At 68.7% G+C, this 13,573-nt stretch overlaps 1 protein-coding gene across 1 annotated transcript; it reads right to left on the bottom strand.

Moving 5' to 3' along the window:
* Positions 1 to 2,936: 2,936 nt before the first annotated feature.
* On the bottom strand, positions 2,937 to 11,356 carry AMZ1 (archaelysin family metallopeptidase 1). Its single transcript, XM_016166097.2, has 6 exons — positions 11,053 to 11,356; positions 9,820 to 9,987; positions 6,552 to 6,680; positions 6,125 to 6,294; positions 5,455 to 5,631; positions 2,937 to 3,811 (listed from the first exon to the last, which is right to left on the bottom strand). The coding sequence occupies exons 1-6, from the start codon at positions 11,354 to 11,356 to the stop codon at positions 3,317 to 3,319; spliced, it is 1,443 nt and encodes a 480-aa protein (XP_016021583.2). The 3' UTR covers positions 2,937 to 3,316.
* Positions 11,357 to 13,573: the final 2,217 nt, after the last annotated feature.

Genomic DNA, 13,573 nt, shown 5'->3' with positions numbered 1-13,573 from the left:
CCCCGGCCCCGCGCTCACGGGGCGGTGCCTTCGGGGGCCGAGGTGCGAGGCTGCCGTGGGGTCGCCTCTCTGGTGGGCGAGCGAGTCCTTGGCTCGCCCGTCGGCACCAAGGCGAGGGGCTGGACCAAGCACCTAGTGGCCCAGGACATTTCTTGGAAATTGCCTTTTAAAATGACCCCTGATGTACGCTTGATTCCATTTGTCTCTTTCCCCAAGAAGCTAAGTTCAAAAATAAACCTCGGTTATTCCGGGTTCTCGTTAACGAGGGTGCTCGCTGCCGCCTCCCAAGGGCTTTGTGAGCCGCTCTCCCATGTCTGCTGGACTCCAGCGGCTCTCAAAGCCACGGCCCCTCACCTCAGAGCAGGAGGCCCCTGCCGGGTCAGCGTGGAGCTGCCCCCGGCCGGCGCCCTGGGCCGTCTCCCTGGTTCCTCTGTGTGTCCAGTTGACCCCTGTGAGGTCAGGCTCATCGGGCAGAACTGGGCCAGGCCTGTGCTCACCCCGGGGCCGCAGGCTACGGTGCAGGCCCAGGAGCTGCCTCGGGAAGCCTGTCCTCACAGGACAGAGCTGTTCCTGCCGGGGACGTGCCCTCGTGACAGATAGATCCACGAAGGCCCAGCAGCCCTGGCTTCGTCTGCCTTGGCATCCTGGCCCAGGGTGCCGCCTGCCCGCCTGGGCCCCAGGGACCTCGGGCCGCCGTGAGCCAAGGTGCCGCAGCAGCCACCTCGGGGCCAGGCGGGGGCGGCCCAGGGGTCAGGTGCAGGTCAGGGGCAGGCGCACCTGCCCGACAGCGCACTTTCCGAGACCCTGGCCCCAGGCGACAGGTGGGGGGGCCCCGGCGTCGAGCCAGCAAACAGGCCGGGGCCCAGAGCAGCTCTGCAGACCCGCGGACTGGGGCGGGTGACCAAAGCCACCGGCCTCCCTAGCCACAGCATGGACAGGGCCCCTGCCGGGCAGGGCGGTGTTGGGGACCCGGCTGGCGGGGGCAGGAAGCGCCCGCTCAGAGCCGGGGTCCGAGCCGGGGTCCGAGCCGGGGTCCGTCTGCAGGAAGAGCCGCTGCCTCTCCGCAGGGACGGGGCCAGCCGGCCGCCCTGGCCGCCACGTCCGGACAGCGGCTCCCCGCACGTGTGTCCCCAGGCACCCCGGCCCCGCCCTTCGACACGGGGGTCTGAGCTCCGACTCGCGGCTGTGACGTCAGCTGCTTGGCTGAGCCGCTGTGTTTTTCTTTAAACCCCTTTGGAGATTTCTTTTCTCCCAGAAAGGCCTGAATCAGATGTTCACAGAGCCACGTCCCGCCCGGTCCCGCGCTCTGGACCATGGTGGGGAGCAGCCCATCCCCAGCCGAACTCGCCCCCCCCGCCCCGCTGGGCGGACTCGGGGCGGGGGTGGGGGCGGAGTTTCTCCTTTCACTCACCCGACTAGGAGTCTGCACCCTGGGGAGGAAGAGGGAGGAACGAGGGGCCAGGAAGAGGGTGTCGGGGCCGCTGGAGGGGACCGGCCACCTCCGATGCCGACGAGGCCTCACTTCTCACCCCGTTGCTCAGAACGGGGCGCACATGTCTGGCCAAACCCCACACTCGGCGGCACCCTGTGTCGTGACCCCGAGGGCTTCAGCTCCACCTGAGCCCGTCCTCCTGGGCACGTCGGCGAGCTGTCCTCCCCCTCGGGGACCGCGGACAGACAGCTAAGCAAGCAGCAGACGACCTTGCACATTTATGAAAATGATCCGCCCCGAAAACTTTTATTTTCAAAACGTCCCTCCCAGCAGCTAAGGACCTCCCTCCGTCCGGCACTGGCGAGGCCGTGGGGGGAGGCGCGGGGAGCAGCTGTCCGTCCCTTCCCGCCCCAGGACGCTGCTGTGGGACACTCGCCGCAGTGAGGGCCACGGCCCCTGTGGCGTGCGTGGGGCCTGAGCCAGGCTGCTCGTCCCCGTCACCTGCTGCATAATTCCAGGCATCGACCCTGTGCGGGAAACAGGTAAGGCTGTGCGGCAGGCGTCACGGCCCCGCCGAGCAGCGAGCACCTGGAGCGGGTTCTCCCGTCCGCCCTGCCTTGCGGGAACCGCGCCATCCCCGCCGAGGCTGGGGGGCCCGGGTGACTGTCTGGAGCGCGTGCGGTGGGCCCCGAGGCCCCGCGTGGCAGGCCGTGGCAGGCCGTCCACGTCGGTGTCTCGGAAGCCGGGGCCGAGCGAGCCGTGCCGGACAAAGCCCCGCCCCGCCCCGCTCAGGCCGCGGCTTCCTGGGCCACGTGGTGCTGGGTGGTTCATCGCGGGACAGAGGCCCCGTCCCCGCGTCGCCCCCTCGGCGGGTCCGCCGGCTTGCTCCCGCCGAGCCGCTCGCCACCTTCTTCCCGTCAGCCCCCTCCCCCCCGGGTCAGGGACCTGGGGACCGAGGAGCTGCACCTCTGCCGCCCGAAGCACCCTGCGCTTCCCTCCAAAGGGCCCTGGCGGCGTCGGGCTGCCTGCGGGGGCGGCCCCACCTCCTCTGGACTTTTTCTTGTAGTTTTTCTTAAAAGGCCACAAAACCGTATGCCCCACAAGCCACACGGGCTCCCCTTCCAGAGGGGCCGGTAGCTGTGACCCGACTCCTCAGGCCACAGAAGTCCCTCTGCCTGGGGCTCTCACGGAGCAGAGCCTGGGGCGTTTGTCGTAGAAACAGGGTCACACCATTGGGAAAACGGCACCCGGTACACACACGAAAGGCTTCAAGTGACAGAAGAAAAACTTAAAATCAAAGGGGAACGGACCAGCCCACGGCCGCGGTTGGAGATCACGTGGTTCGGCCAGTCGCAGAGGGAACGATGCACAGAACTAGACGAGAAAATGGGAGGCGGAGGGTTGAGGGACCCTCCCCGTCCGGACCCCCGGCCACCTGTGTCAGGCACTGTCCCAAGAGGGCAGCCGCCCATCTCGCCGCCGAGTGGCGGCAGGCAGGCCCTGCCCAGCTTCCCACCTGTGGTCACACGCGCCCCTGTCCCCAGCACCGTCCACGCACACGGCAGACCTCGGCACACACTGAGGTGGGGAGCCGGCCGTGGGGCTGGGAGCCGAGCGCGCGGTGAGTGGAGGCCCCGTCACCCCGGCCGTAAACACTGGAGGGGCTCGCAGGCGGGAGGCTGCAGAGAGAGCACCCGGCCTCCCGCCACCACGGCTAAGTCCAGGCTGGGCACAGGGGGCGGGTGGGCAGCAGGGCAGCAGGCCCGAGAGCTGCCCGATGACGACCCTCGGCTTCCCTGGGTCCCGCAGCGCCCTGGGTGGCCAGACAGTGCCCGGCAGTGGTGTCCTGGGGAAGACGGACATCGGGCAGGTGGCAGCTCTGAGCTAACTGTCCTCTGCCTTCAAGGGACAGGAAGAGCCGGCCCGGGACAGTCTGCGCACGCTCAGCCTCTTCCTCAGGAAGGACAGCTTGTCCCCCAGCGCCCTGTGCAGCCCCCCGCCGGCCCTGCCACGCGCCCGGCCCGGCCCGGGCACCGCGAGCCGCCCCGCGAACATCTCCCACCGGGCCTGCGCGTCCACCGCACCGTCCACGCGGGCCAGCTCCTCCTCCGTCACCTCCCTCTCCAGGGCCTGGATGCACCTCGCCAGCCACCGTCCATGCTCTGTGATGGCCTCCGGTGCCACCGAGGCGCCCGGCCCACGCCCGGGGGCCGGCTCTGCCGCGAGGGCGTGGGTCCAGGCGTCGGGGGGCAGCGGCCCCGAGGGGCTGTCGCAGGGCGAGCCCGAGTCTGCGCTGCTCGGCGGCGTGTTCCCCGACGCGGGTGGCGGTCCCCGGCCCGGCAGCGTCCCCGCCACGGCTTGCGTCCAGGCGTGGAGCCTCTGAGAGGGAGACACAAGTGGTTTTCCGTCTGCGGTCACTTACCCAGCCAGGGAGCCCCCCGCCCGAGGGGACCCCGCTGTCCCCAGCCACTCAGGGCAAGCGGCAGGCTCAGACGCAGCGTCCCCACGAGCGCCTCTGAGGATGGGGCCCGACACAGGAGCCCACCGGCCAGGCGAGCAGCGGTCACCGTCAAGTTAAACAGAGCTTGCAGTTACATTTTACAATTATGTTAAAAGCAAAGGAAATGAACAATGAAAACTCAGATCGCGTCCTGTGTTTCTCCTGCACTTCACTCCGACCGCTGCTCGGGGCTGTCTCCCACGTCCTGGGGAGCTGCCTAGGGGCCAGGCTCAGAACCGGCGGCGCGGACCGGCCAGGCCTCCCAGGGCCCCTGCAGCCACGTGCTCCCGGACAGGGAGGCGGTGGGCCTGGCGTTTGAGAGGTGCTCCGGGAGGAAAGGGGACGTCCCCAGGTTAGAGGTCAGGGCAGGGGCGTAAAGGGGCCTCCCTCCACCTCGCACACACCGAGGACCATAAGCCGCTCCCCTGTGACCCCGCACCAGCGACAGCCAGCCGGGGGACGCAGACGACAGGCCCACCCCCTCGCGAGGAGCACTGCCGGCGGCTCCGCAGAGCCCCGAGTCCGGCTGCCCCAGGCGCCCCCCGCACTCCGGCCCGCACTGCCACGGGGCCGTGCGGGGAGGCGGCCGGGGGCCTCGAGGCACGACCCCGGCCGGCAGCATCGCCTGGGAGCCTGTTAGAGACGCGGGTCCTCACCCGGCCCAGAGGCGCCGAGTCCGAGGGCTTCACCCGAGTCCAGAACCTGGGCTGCCACCACACCCGGGTCACCAGCAACACCGACCCAAGCTGCCCGCCCCCAAGGGGAGAGACGAGCATCCTGGAACCTCGAACGCAGCAAGATTGATTTAAAGCTTTTGGCTTAAAACTTTCAGTTTTAAAATTAAGCTGAAGCTATTTGGTTGATAGACCTTTGCCTTCATTCAAATGAAAACTTTTTTAAACTCAGTGTTTTCATCCAAAGATGGGTTTAAAGAAGAAATAAGCACCATCTTTGAACTCAGAGAGGAGCTCCGACTTCCAGAGCAAACCTCCCCCGGGGGCTGAGGGGGCTGAGGTCTCCCACCGTGGGGCGTGCTGACCGCCCGGGGCCTGCGGGCAGTGCCTCGTGCCGCCAGCAGAGGGCAGCACGGCCGCGCCGGCCGCCCGCCGGGCTCCCTCCGTCCTGTTCAGTGGGTCCCGCCCCCTGAGGGCCCTGCTCCTCTGGGGGCAGCAGTGAGCCCCGCAGGTGGGCGGGGAGGCCCCGTGAGAGCGTGAGCACCTGGACGGCGTCCTCCCTGGGCAGGCTCCGGGCGTCTGGCCTTGTTGACAGAAACAGAAGCCATCGTGCCTCTCTGCCCCCAGCGCTTCCTGCCACGGGCCAGGCGCCGGCCGATCCCGGAGAGCTTCTCACGGTGACAATGCAGGACAATGCAGGCCGGTCACTGCGCCTGGGGCCCTGCAGCCCCCGCCCCCACCCCCGCCCACCTGTCTCCAGACAACACGTCCTAACACGTCCTTGCCACCGGCTCCCTGGCCGCCGCCCGGGGCTCAGACTCCCAGCTGCCCGCCTGGGCGCGGCTCACCTTGTACCTGTCCAGCAGCTTGAAGCCCAGGACATGCTGCAGCTTGCGCAGGCAGACGGGGCAGAGGTCCGGGGGCCGCCGCAGGGCCTCGTCCAGGCTGAGCGCCCCCTGCATGACGCAGCGCAGCCAGCGGCAGCTGCCCAGGCCCAGCAGGCGGCAGAGCTCGTGGCACGCGACCTGAGGGAGCAGGCCACCTCTGTTCTCGGCCTCGACCCCGCACACCCAGCACAGCCCCGGGACAGCCGGGCAGTGCCCCCGGGCCCCCGGACCCTGGGCACCGAGGCCCGGCCGCGGGAAGAGTCCCAGGGCTGACTGCAGGGTGCCGGCCACCCGCCCGGGGCTGCAGGGACGGGGGGCTGCGGGGACGGGGGTCTGCGGGGACGGGGGGCTGGCGTGGGCGGCTCTGGGGGCCACCCTGCACGGGGCTTGAAGTCAGACACGGATTTGAATCCCTGCGCTGGACAGCCCCGTGACCTCAGCAAAGTACTTGGCGTCTCTGAAGTGCAGACTCGTCCTCGTCGTGAGGGCTGGACACAGGGCTCCGCGGCTGTCCACTCGCGTCCTTCCATCCGATGCCGGGAGCTCGCCAGCACCCCCAGCCCTCCCACCGTCGTCCTGTCCCCCCGTCTCCGGCCCCATGCAGCCCCCCGGGACCCCGGCCGTGGCCCACCTTGCAGCACTGGACCGTGCCCAGGGCGCTGAAGCACAGGCTCTGGCCTCCGTCCCACAGGGTGGCCGCGGGGTCGTCTGCTGCCGTCTGTGCTGGAGCCAGGTCCAGGGCGCGGGGTGCCCCCTGCAGCAGCTCCCCTGAGAACCGGGCGAAGCTGCAGACGCCCACTTCTGGGGGAGGCAAAGAGAAGGGGCTTCAGGCGCAGCCTCGGCCCCAGGGGCCCGGGGGCAAGGCCACCCGTGCTCAGGACACACAGGTCCCGAAGGCCCAGCCCTGCCACTGTGTCTGCGTGACAGTGGCCGTGGGGCGGAGCCCAGCCCGAGGGGCGGGGAGGGGGCTGCCAGCCACGATGGCCATCTGCACGCAGGCGAGTGACAGCCAGGAGGAGCTGGACACCCTGGTGTGCCCGGGGCGGGCGCCGGCTCACCCTGCCCGGGGAGGACCGCGCCGAAGGTGAAGCCCCAGGCCTCGCAGGGGTAGAGGTCGCACCGCGTCAGGCCCAGCACACACAGCGCGTCTCCCGGCTTGCTGTCCCTCAGGAAGGACAGGATGCCACCTGGGGGGGGGTGGGCAGAGGGCCGTGAGGGGAGGCTGGGCGCCCCTCTCCCGGCCCCCGGCCACCGCAGCCACAGGACGGGCCGAGCCGCCCCGGGGGCCGATGGGTGGCCCTGGAGACGCCCATGTCCTATTACCCAGAACCCCCAGCGTGACCCCTCACGGGCCTGAAGGGACTTTGCAGACATGATTAAGTGAAAACAGGAAGGCGGTTCTGGGCCCTGCGGGAGGACCCTTGGCGGCCGCGCGAGGGGCGGGCGGGGGTCGGGGTGGTGACCACGGTGAGCGTGAGGGGCGGGCCGGGGTCGGGCGGGCTGGAGCCGCCACACCACCAGCTTTGTGCACGGAGCGCGGGCGAGCGGCTGGGGGGCGAGGGACCCCCGGAGCCCGCCGGCCACTCCTGGGTGGTGGCCCAGGGAGCCGCTGGACCCCAGACCGTGAGAGCAGGTGTCCTCTGGGCACATTTGTGGTGACTTGTGGCAGCAGCAGAGGGTACTGTCGGGGCTCCGGAAGCGCGGGTGCAGCCGGACTGGCCGAGGCCGGGGGCTGCGCCCGGACCCGTGGGCGTGGAGAGCGGCCTGGGCCGGGCAGGGCCGCCGGCCACCGAGCCAGGGCCGGGTCTCGGCGCCAGACGAGGGGAGGCTTCCGTGTAAAAGGAGCAGGGGGGGCGGGGTGTCGCAGGGGACAGCGGGAAGGTCTGCGGGGCGGGGTGGGGGCAGCGGGGGCCCGCAGGGGCTCCCCCTCTCGTGGGGGGAGCAGGTGGGGCGTGTGCTGCCGGGAGGGGCAACACCCCCCTTTCCACTTCTCCGCAAAGCGGTCGGCGAGGTAGAGAAGAGGGGCGGACGGCAGGCCGGGCGCTGAGGGGGCCTCCGGGGCCGTGTGCGGGTGCTGTACCTGCCCAGGTGTGGGCGGGGTGGGGCAGGCGGGCGCCGGAGCACCGTGAACCCAGGGGACGGGAGGGGCCGGAGCAGGCGGGAGCGCGGGGGGGGGGGGGGTCCCCGGGGGGCCGGAGGCCATGAGGGGACCGGACAGGCGTGCGGGACCCAAGGACGGCTTACGGGAGACGCCTGGACCCCGGCGGGGGCGGCGCCTGGGGACAAGGCCCAGGCCACATGCCCCGCAGCACCGTCAGCGCTGAATGTGCAGCCGAACGCCCGGTTTTACTGATTTTAAAGCGAAATCAACAGATCGAGTTGATTTTAATAATAATTCATTTAACCTAAATAGCCAAAATACTATTTTCACGTGTAATCGACTGTTAAATTGTTACGAGCTCGTTCCCACCGCTTTCCACGCCGACCCTTCGCTCCCGTGCGCTTCCTGCACTTAGCGTGGACCTGCCTCGGACCCGCCTCGGACCCGCCTCGCGTGGCCGGGGCTGCCGTCCGGGACCGCACAGGTCTCGGCCGTGACCTTGGAAATGAGGGGCTGAGGGCTTGAGCCCTGAGAGGCCAAGGAATTTTAGCTCTGGAGGTGACAGTGGTGGTGATGATGGTTCTAGTTTGGCTCGCGTCCCCTAAAGCACAGGTCGGGGTCCTTACCCTTGATGCCCAGAATGTGCCCCTGTCGACGGTCTTTGCAGATGTGATCAGACTGAGCCGAGGTCACAGAGCCTAACCCAAAGTGCCCGGTGTCCTTAGGAGCAGGTCACAGACGCACAGGGAAGAAACGACGTGGCAGCGGGGGCAGGGCGCTACAAGCCAGGGGACCCCCCGGACGGCCCCCCACCCCCGGAAGCCAGAGGGGCAGGAAGGAGCGTCCCCTGAAAACTAGACCCCCCGTCCCACTGAAAGAGCCCGAACAAGCCGGGGGAGCACAGGAACCGCTTCTAAACGTGTGTAAGATGGGGAGCAGCCGGCTACGGGGGACAGCGAGGAAGTCTCGGGGGGCCGGCAAGCTCTCCTACTCCTGGTCCTGGGGATGGCTGTGATGTGTTTGTCGAGACCACGGGACTGTTACACTCAAAAGGAAGACTCTGTCTACGGTAAACGACGGCTCAACAAACATGACTGCAAACATCGGACCCAACGACGCAACGCAACGGAGCAGGGAGGGAACGCGAGCCGACCCATGGGGCTCGTCCTGAGACGGGGTGGGGCGGGGTGGGGGGGCCGCCCTGGCGACGTCCCCTCCTGCGGCTGCTGCCCCCGCGGGCTCGCCCTGGGCGGGATGTGGCCTGCACTCCCGGGGTCTCCTGGGGGCCCGGGGAAGCCCCGTCTGTGTCCCAGACAGCATCCCGGGGGAAAGTAAAACCCTCTCTGGAGAGAACTACATCGCCTCAGGCCACGGCTCTTCTACAGTTAAACAATAGGACGTCCAGCTCCCGATCAAGCATAAGACACGGGACGCGGCAGACACCCGGGCGGGCCGTGGGGAGCGTTTCGAGGCTGTAGAGGCTCCGCCCACGTCTCAGCAGGGGGCTGGGAGTGCGGAAAGGGGGTGCGGCTAACGAGAACGGGAAAATGCGGCGCCGGAAGTTAGAGGCGGAACCTGCGGCGTAGCAGCGGACCAGATGCAGCCGCGGAGAGGATTAGCGACGTGGAGGCTGAGAACGGAGCAGGGAAGAGAGGAGACCGGCGGGAAGGGCTCGGCCACCGCCCACCGCGTCCCGGCTGGAGAGAGGCAGGCGGGGCGCGGGCAGAGTCGGAGGACGCGTGGCCAGGAATCCCCGCTGCTCATGGATCCCCACGTCCGCCCACTCACTCCAGACCCGGCCTCAGCCGAAGGCCCCCCAACTCGAGTCTCGGTCTCCCACACCTCTAAGCACCCAGTGCACCTGCGCCTCAACCCACCTTTCCCCGTCCAGCTGCCATGACCCCGAGGGACGGGGTCGTTTAGACGCATGAAGTGCTTGGTGAGGACAGAGGCTGCAGAGACGCCTTAGAAGGCCCGGCCGGCGCCTGCCTCAGCCGGCTCGTGCCCCACGCGCCCTGCGGGCACCGGGCTGCACGGTCAGCCTGTGGACGCGTCTGAGCGGGGGAGGAGTGCTCGCCTCGGTTCCCCTTTCCAAAGGGCTGGGAAATAGGTGTTTCCCACTGCAAGGGGGCCGGGGAGACACTCCGCCCTTCTCCCCGCCCCGCCCCCTCGCACCCTCCGGAGGGGGCCACACCCTGGGTGGGGGCTGCGCCATGCTCACTCACCCGTGTGGAGCTGCGGCCCAGCGCGGTCCTGCGTGGGGCGCGACAGGCAGGGGATGGACGCGGCCGGCACCGAGGGCAGGCACCGGACCTGCAGGCCCAGGAAGAAGGCCTCCGCGTAGCTCCGCAGGGCGCCCAGCAGCTCGCCGTCCACCGGGTCCTCGCTCAGACCTGGGGCGGAGCGGCACGTGAGCCCCGCCGGCCCCGCCACCGCCTCCGAGGCCCCGGCCTGTGCCCGGCACCTGGAGACTCAGGCACAGAGGGACATGTTGGGCACATCATTTTTTAAAAGGGCCAGAAAAGGAGGAAAACGGAGGAAACGCCAATGCCCAGATGAAGGAGCAGTGACCACGGTCGCTGTCTGACAGGCGGGGAGCGGGGCGGGGCTTCCAGGCCCCGAGGCCCCGGGGCTGACCCGCTGGGGGCAGGTGCCGGCATACGTGGGGACGTGGGGCGGCAGGCGGGGCGGGGCGCGGCCGCACCGGTGGCCTGGCCGACCCAGAGCAGCGAGGACCATGGAGGGAGCACAGCCTGGTCACCCTCAAGAAAGACGGAGGGACATGGGCCCCGGGTGGAAGCCAGGAGGTCTGTGAGCAGGCGGCCGCAGCGACCCTGGGCCTCCCCGGACCGGAACCGGAACCTGCACTTCAACGAGCTGAGCGGTCGGGGGCCGTGGAGCACCTGGATGGGGCAGCTGGGAGGGGGGTCTGCAGGCCCGGACGGCACAGCGGCCGTGGGCGGACGGTGACAGGGACAGCCGTGGGCGGCGGGGCTGGTGCTGAGCCGTACGGGACAGAGCTGGTGGACCCCGGCCCTCGCCTGGCCCGGCAGACGCGCCGAGGGGGGCAGCGACACTCTGCCCTGCTCCGCTCTGCTCAGGCCCCCCCGGCCCCCCCCCCCCGTCCTCTCCAAAGCCAGGTGCCCCGCCTGCCCCGTCTGCCCCGCCCAGGCAACCTGCCCCTGCTGCAGAGGGAGGCTCAGGGGCCAGCACCTTCTGGACAGCGTCAGAGTGGACCTGAGTGGGCGGAGGGCCCGGGGCTCCCGGTGCCAAAACCCCACCCCGCCCGCCACAGTTCAGTTCTGCCCGGGGCCCAGGCCCTGGGTACAGACACCTCCTTGTGCTTGATTCGGGCCCTTGTCCCACAGCGGAGTCCTGCTGGCTCCATGACACCCCCCAACCCACCCCCGGTGTCTCCCAGCCCTCTGGGCGGCGGGGCGCATGCCCCCACCCCATACCGATCGGCTGCAGGTAGATGTGCTTCCGGCCCAGGGCCGGCCTTCTGGCCAGCTGGGCCGCGTGGAAGGTCTCGAAGTCCTCGGGAGCCTCAGGGCGGCTGAGCAGCCAGTCGAAGGCCGTGTGGATGAGCAGCGTGCAGAAGAGGCTCCTCTGGGGGCTGTAGGCCTCGGCCAGGAAGAGCCGCTCGGCCGGGGAGAAGGCGGACGTGTAGAGCCGCTGCAAGGCTGGGTCCATGGACACCAGGGCGTCCTTCAGGGCCCGGGGGCCGAAGCTGAACTCCTGGGCCGGCCGGCACTGCAGCATGGCGGGCCCGGACACTTGAGGGGCCTGCAGCCACCCATGAACCGCTCAGCGGGGAGGCACGGCCACGATCCCTTCTAGAACCTTCCCGAGGGCTGATCTGAGCAGCTGCCCAGGGCCTGGCGCTGGACCTCCTCAGCAGCAGCAAGGGGCGGCCTGGGCACCTCCGGGCCCGATGGCACCCTGCAGGGGACACACACTGCTGAGCACGGGGCACCGTCCTCGGCAGGTAAGGGGACTCGCGGGGGACAGATGCCGTGAGAGGCAGCAGGACGGAGAAGCCGGAAGCCGGAGGAAGGAGGACGCACGGACAGCAGCACGGAGAGACGGGGGGTCAGAGCTGAGCAGAGGAAACCTCAGAAAACCCAGCCAGACACGCGGCCGTCCGCAGAGCCGTGTGCGGGGCCGGGCCTTGCGCTGAGCGGGAGGACGGCCGGTCGGACGGACCAGCCCATCACCCCGGTAGCTCACCCCGTTTACAAAGCTCGCCCGGGAAACAACTACGTGTACGTACTCATATATGTGTGTCCATGTATATATTTCTATACACACACACATATGCACAGAGAGGGAAATTCGGTACACGTATGTGACCTACCAATTTTCTTATGGAAAATTAAGTGGACGTAAGCACGTGCGGACACGTATCTTTCCAGAACTAAGAGCTGGCTCGGTGGGGGGCCGGGGGGCAGGACCGCGCACCGAGACCCCTCCCCACACCCCGGCTGTGTTCTCCCCTCTGCACACGTGTTACAAGTACACGCGCGATCCTATATCCCCCCGACCTCGTGTGTTATGAGCATTTTTCCAAATCCTTCCTCTGTAGAACAATGCCGTTTTTAACAGCACTTCCCAGACCCTGCAGGGAACATCTGTGCACACGAGCCTGTTTCCAGCTCCTCGGGGCCGGCTCCGGGGGTGCGGCACCGCGTGCGGACGCGCACCGCACCCCGACGGCATCGGCACCCGCGCGGGTCACAGCCGGCAGCTCTCGGCAGGCACGGCAAACAGAAACAGTCGCCCACGTCCCGGGCGGGCCTCATCGCCGGCATGCCCGGAGTGAGTACGGCGACCCTTTCCCTAGGGGCCAACAAGCACCGACTTCCTCGACTTCCTCAAGATGCGGATCTGAGCAGACTGGTGGGGGGCGGGGAGGGAGGGGCCTGCCCAGGCACAGGTGCTTGGGCCTCACTGGCGCTGAGCTGAGCGAGGGGGGGACAGTGCCTGGGCTGGGCGTGCGGGTGGCCAGTGGGCCCCCGGCTCCCCCGGCAGGCGGCCGCCGTGGGCCTGGGGGCCGGATCCCCTGCCTTCCGTGCCTGGCACTGGACCGAGCACGGTAAGTGTGCAGCCCCGTCCGGCTCCAGCCCCACACGCAGAGCTGCCTTGGGCCCCTGCCACCGTGTGCACCTCGCCAGCTACCCCGGTGTCTGGGTGCCAGTCACATGCCCCCCTTAGACGCTCTTGGCTCCCCCCAGACCTTCCACCGTGCCAGGCCGGAGCGGGAGGCTTTGCCGCCTCTAAATTATTCCGCGGTATCACAGCCGCCTGGGAATTATTCTTCCTGTAATTGGGAGTGACCTATAAATTGTTTGCCCAGAGCAGCCCGGAGGCTTCTGGACACCCAGGAGGGCCCGTGTCGCAGCTTTCCAAGGGGTGTGACCACGGGACAGACACCCCCGCAGGCAGCATGAACCAGCCACCGCCCCATGCACCCCGAGATGACTTTAACCCAGCACCTCGTCTGAACTCGCCACCAGCTGAAGCCACCACTGTCCACCGATCTCAGCCGAGGGGACAGGCGTGAGAGGGGGGGCCGCACGGCCAGGTTGCACAGCGCACCAGGATTCAAACACAGTTCTCCTGATGCCCACTCCAGGGCTCCTCGCCCCAGCCCAATTTGCAGCAGCTTCTCCCACCCGTGAAGGGTCTTCCTGCCCTCGCCCATGGCCCTCAGCACCCACGGACCCGCTCAGAGGCTCCACTGCCAGCCAACACGTCTAACCCAGGCAAAGCCTCGAGAACTAGAAAATGCCTCTTACCCCAAGTTCAAGGGCCCTGCCACGCCTGTCTCAGGTGTGACCTGGACCCAAACTGTTAAGCCTCAGGCTCATCCCGGCCGTTCGGGGAGGACCCCGTCGGCCGGCGTGGGAAGGGCCTGAGGAGCGTGCAGGGGACCCGGTGAGGACACACTCTGGGGGCCACAGCAGCTGTGCCGAGGGG

Source organism: Rousettus aegyptiacus, unplaced genomic scaffold (genome assembly GCF_014176215.1).
Source record: "Rousettus aegyptiacus isolate mRouAeg1 unplaced genomic scaffold, mRouAeg1.p scaffold_m13_p_7, whole genome shotgun sequence".
Lineage (NCBI taxonomy): Eukaryota > Metazoa > Chordata > Mammalia > Chiroptera > Pteropodidae > Rousettus > Rousettus aegyptiacus.
This window is presented reverse-complemented; position numbering and strand designations above follow the sequence as displayed.

What these genes read in the sequence shown, in the direction of transcription:
- AMZ1 (XM_016166097.2), bottom strand. Translation starts at nt 11,356, where the DNA reads ATGCTGCAGTGCCGGCCGGCCCAGGAGTTCAGCTTCGGCCCCCGGGCC. An exon ending in TGGGCCGCAGCTCCACACGG is followed by an intron (nt 6,681 to 9,819) that starts GTGAGTGAGCAT and finishes ACCCCCCCCCAG; the next exon opens with GTGGCATCCTGTCCTTCCTG. An exon ending in GCACGGTCCAGTGCTGCAAG is followed by an intron (nt 5,632 to 6,124) that starts GTGGGCCACGGC and finishes CTGCTCCCTCAG; the next exon opens with GTCGCGTGCCACGAGCTCTG.